Source organism: Prunus avium, chromosome 5, assembly GCF_965620075.1.
Source record: "Prunus avium chromosome 5, drPruAviu1.hap1.1, whole genome shotgun sequence".
Lineage (NCBI taxonomy): Eukaryota > Viridiplantae > Streptophyta > Magnoliopsida > Rosales > Rosaceae > Prunus > Prunus avium.
Genome location: NC_142288.1, coordinates 19,906,056 through 19,910,865, shown reverse-complemented (window position 1 = coordinate 19,910,865; position 4,810 = coordinate 19,906,056). Strand labels below are relative to the sequence as shown.

Below are 4,810 nucleotides of genomic sequence, written 5' to 3'. Positions count from 1 at the left end.
ATACATACAATACAAAATCATGAATTATTTATCTTTGATGAGCTTTGATTGCATTGAGCCATTATAAAGTTGACATAAGCCAGAATAGCCAACCTAGCACTAACATAAACTAGTCTAGCTTCAAATCACACTTTTTGTTATGTGGTCCACAGATACGATTGTTCAATTTGTTCTAGCAACCCTCTAGACAAATTGGGTTGACCTTAACTTACATCAAGTTGCATTTAATATTCGTTTGTCCACTTCCATAAATGTGTTCAGTAATTTCTCCATACCCAAGCTAAGCATGCATGTGGTGAACAACATTCAGCCGCGTGGCCACATTTTAACATGTGAAGGTACGATTGGCATTAGGGTTACTGTTTAATTACCTACATTGCCCGATCCGATGGAGCTAGGGGCCAAAATGCACGTCCACAATCTTAAATGATTGCAAAATAAGGAGGCAAAAACATAAGGAGACAATTTTTTTTTTTTTATTATTATTTTTTTTTTGCCCTTTCTTTTATTTGAACACTAAGGCGACAAATCCAATGAAAAATCCTGCAATTTCTGGTTCTTCATATGTAAAACAAAATAACGTTTGTAGAAACACATGCACCACACCTTTACATGGTCCTTTGTTTTTTGGCTGAGGAATGTCATGGATAAAATAGCATAAATAAGATTAATGTGCTTAATTAATCAACATTGAGAATTTCTTTGTTTTGACTGAAACTAGTGACTTATGATATTTTGTGATAACTTTAGTTAGTTTAACATGAATTCGTATTGGGGAGGAGTGGTGGTATTACTTTTTCTTGACCGGATTTTTCTCCATATTGGGGTTTGTTTATGACAAGGTTTTAATGAGGCCACATTTTGCTCCTCCGGCCATTCAGATTTCTTATGTTGTATCCTGATTTTGGCTTAGTCAATGAAGTTATCTTTTTTATAAGTAAAAAACATGAGCTTGACTTAGGCATACTCTTGCTGAGAAATATGGAGAACATATCATTTCAGTACATCAAAAAAAATTTGTTCGCACAAAACATGCTTTACATGACATGATGTAAAACAAATTTCTCCACAGAAATTAAGTAGACATTATTTATATTTTTATGGGATTACCAAGAAGCAGCATACATTTACAATTGCATATGCATATAGATTATGAGATCAAGACAAAGATGGATTCAGTAAAAAAGTATAAGAAACTATTAGGGCTCTTGCTAATTTCTGTGTGTGTGACGTGATAGCACAGATCAAAGAAACAAACAAGTATATATGCAAAGCTAAATAAACACATTTAAATCAACAAGATATATGCATGGAGAAATAGTTGATTGGCCAGCATCTAGCAACACTGGTGAGCTATATATTACCATAACATAATAATTAAAGGATAATAAAGTCTTCAAAATACAAGGGTTTTTCTTTTAACCAAACTGTAGATATTAAAATCTTAAGCCTACATCTAAATAGTTATCAACATATGGCCGTTGTGAAGAAATTAATTTTAGACTTTAGGCATCATCACAATTCTGCTTTTCTTCCACCACCACAACAAACACATCAAAGCTGCAGCAGCTTGCAGCTTGCAGCTTGCAGTTCTCACTTAGTAAGGAGAGACACGAACGTTATTAGCTGAAGCAAAAAACCCATCTTTCATCAGAACATCCTCTCCTTCCTGCACAAATCCAAAAGGCCCAAGAAATTAATTAAAATATTAATCTAGCATAGAAATTTGTGTGCCAATTTGGAAAATCAGATGAAGAGGGTTAATTGTACTGCATGGAGGGGAGGGGAGGGGGGTAAATAACCTGCTGGCGCACGTTTGTCTTCTTCACAGTCTGGTCAGGCATGAGACCAAAGTGAATGTGTGGAAAGTGGGCCCACTGACAAAAAGGAAAGGAAAATTAAGAGGTTCACATACCAAAGGACCCCACAAGACAGTAATAACGAAAAGCAAAAACCCTAATTTGGTAAAGAAGAAGTAAGCCTATAGGAAAATATTTTACATTCTTAGCAGCTGCACTGAAGGCCTCTCTGTGGGATATATCAGGATTCACAGATTTGATGCGTTGGATCTCGTCCCTGCATTTTTACAGACTCAGATGAATCGACCATTCATATGTTTTGCTTCAATTTTGGCAAAGTTTATAAATCCATTAATTAAACATTACAATGCAGGTTTTGTGAGGTTGTATTTGTGCCTCAGAGAGAGAGAGAGAGAGAGAGAGAGAGAGAGAGAGAGAGAGATGAATGATATAGTTGACATGATTACTCACTTGATGAAACGGTTGTACGCAGAGGGGACTCTCTGTCTCTTCTCCGGGGCTGGACATGGCATGCACAGACAAACAGACAGGCACAGAGATAGACACATTAAAGTTAAATAGTCATCACTTCTTAATTAATTTAGCTTAATAAATTTTTTCGGTGGGGAATTAGTGATGTTCTTATTGATATTTTAGCCCACACCCTATCTTGCAAGTACTGTCATCAATTATCAACTCTTTCTCTGTCAATTATCAATCCATCTGATATCTATGTTTTCCACTAAATCTAAGGTGGTCCACCAATCTTTACCATCTATATTTCCGGGGGGCCGCTACCCTTTTATGATGTCGCTTATCATAAGAACTTGAAAAACATGGTTACTATAGGTGTTCAGAAAACCACTCTGAAAAGCTTGTAACGCATACAATGTTATGTTTGCCTTTCAAAATACAGATTTCAAAAGAAGGGTTAGAACAATCTTGTCAAGTAAATTATGCTTTAAAACAAATCCCAGCTTACCGGTTTTAAAAAAGACTGAAGAAAGAAGTTTTGCATTTTGTTAGGTTTTTTTTTTTTTACCAAAGAAATGTTGGGGTAAGCAAAGTTACCACATTATACTCGCTAGTATTGTAAGCTTCCCCTAAAATGGAAGCATAATCTCAACCTAAGATTGTTCCTCTCCTTCACCACCAGAAATATAAAGGACCTTGACCATAATTTCAAGGATTCTAGAGTTTATGATCAAAGTGGCTAATTTATTTATTTTACCCACCAATCCTCTTTTTCCAAGGTCCTCTTGAGGGTATTTTCCATAAGGAGGCCAATTAAAAGATCAAGTTTTTGTTTTCTGGTTTTTGTCATGTGGTCTGAAAAAGATCGTGCATTTTGAAATGATCTTTGTGATCAATACTCTTCCTTGACTAAAACTGAAACCTAAGGGCAGCTACGTGGCTAGTGAGCGAAGAATTTGCTTGACAAAGACTGTTTGAGAAAGCTAGCTATATCTAGGCACTTATTTCATAGAATCTGAACTGGAGGTCTAGGATATCGATGGATGGACACACACACACACACACACGCATAATAAGGAAAGTAAAGGTGTAAGGAATCTCATCACTTACGTCTGGTAATAGCCGGGGGCCTTGGAAGTTCATCCGCTCCTCCTCTTGGTCGTACAGCAAAGTCATTCACGCTTGTTTGGTTCATCAGAAAGTTTGGGGCTGGATTTGGTATCTCTTCCTACAAACACAACCAATTAATCGTAGCGAAGATATAGCAAGTATGGATTTATTCAAAAGAAAAGAAAACAATCAAAAGGGTAAGCAATGAAATTAAGCGTAATACAAGTAGTACCAGAAGATTATGGGAATTATTAGGGGATGAGAAGAAAGAGTGACCAAGATGATGAAACTGATTGGGCGAAGGGAGAAGCAGCCCACGCATGTTCACTGGAAGCAGATTGGTGCAGTGCCCGCATCGCACCGTCACAGTCTTGAACAAACTTGTGCAAGGAACACTCACCTAAACCATTTTTTTATCAAACATGTATCAAAAACATGAAATATATGTTCTTCCACCAAATTAAACAAAATAAAAGTAAAAATTAGTAACTTGGGATAAAAGGGTACTCAAAAATATTATAGAAGTATAAAGAGTATATACCGCAAGGACAGTGTCGCAAATGTTGCAGTGGACATAGCAAAGCTGCTCGGAAGGAGGGAGGTGGTCGAGGGACAAGGTTGAAGCAGAAGAGGATGATGACATGATTTTTTAGATGTGATTCTTCCTTTTCTTTTATAAAACAAAAATTTGAGAATTTTGATTGATGATTGGTCTCTTGAGGGTTTGATTGATTGATTGACGGATGACAGCTTAACCACCACCTTGGATCTGCTTTTTTTTTTTTCTTCTGTTGAATATGAGTTGTGTGTGAAAGAAAGGTGAGAGAGAGAGAGAGAGAGAGAGAGAGAGAAAGACAGAGATACAGAGATAGAGATGGGGAAAGAGGGAGGCTGCAAGGTGCTGTATTTGGTCTAGTAGATATAAGAGAGGGGCTTTGGTGGGTTACAGAGAAAAACACCCTTTAAATTCTCTTGCCTCTGTTTATTGGTGCCCCCTTTGCCCCAGTCTTGTTTATAAGCTCACTTCATGACCCACCATGTCATCACATATGTTACATGCATATGCATGGATACATGTATGCATGGATGGATGGATGCATTTTTGACTTACCATATATATGCAATGTGTAGAAGCATGAATGTGGCTAACATGCGCATGGTGTTAATTATAGGATACAAGTAATAAACATATATGTATGTGGTTGGCATTCCCGATGCTTGCTTTGTGTTTGTGTTTATGTCTCAGAGAGAGAGAGAGAGATAGAGAGGCGGCAGATGTGGGGGAGAGGAGCAAGAAAGGGACGTGTGCATGGGGGTGATATAGCTTTCACACTCACCTGTTGTTTTCACAACTTAAAGAGCCTCTTGTCTTTGTGTGTTATTGCTAATTAATTAATTAATTAATTAATTAATTAAGTAATTTAATT

General features: G+C 36.9%; 1 protein-coding gene across 1 annotated transcript; it reads right to left on the bottom strand.

Moving 5' to 3' along the window:
* Positions 1–1,321: 1,321 nt before the first annotated feature.
* On the bottom strand, positions 1,322–4,377 carry LOC110748677 (protein YABBY 4). Its single transcript, XM_088253661.1, has 7 exons — positions 3,925–4,377; positions 3,616–3,783; positions 3,384–3,501; positions 2,271–2,319; positions 2,001–2,076; positions 1,803–1,877; positions 1,322–1,669 (listed from the first exon to the last, which is right to left on the bottom strand). Exons 1-7 carry the CDS (start codon positions 4,024–4,026, stop codon positions 1,598–1,600), a joined length of 660 nt encoding a protein of 219 aa, XP_088109787.1. The 5' UTR covers positions 4,027–4,377; the 3' UTR covers positions 1,322–1,597.
* Positions 4,378–4,810: the final 433 nt, after the last annotated feature.

Coding starts and splice junctions, on each gene's coding strand:
- LOC110748677 (XM_088253661.1), bottom strand. CDS start 4,026: ATGTCATCATCCTCTTCTGCTTCAACCTTGTCCCTCGACCACCTCCCT. Junction 2,077..2,270: donor GCGTACAACCGTTTCATCAA/GTGAGTAATCAT, acceptor GTAAAAATGCAG/GGACGAGATCCAACGCATCA. Junction 1,670..1,802: donor AGACAAACGTGCGCCAGCAG/GTTATTTACCCC, acceptor GGATTTGTGCAG/GAAGGAGAGGATGTTCTGAT.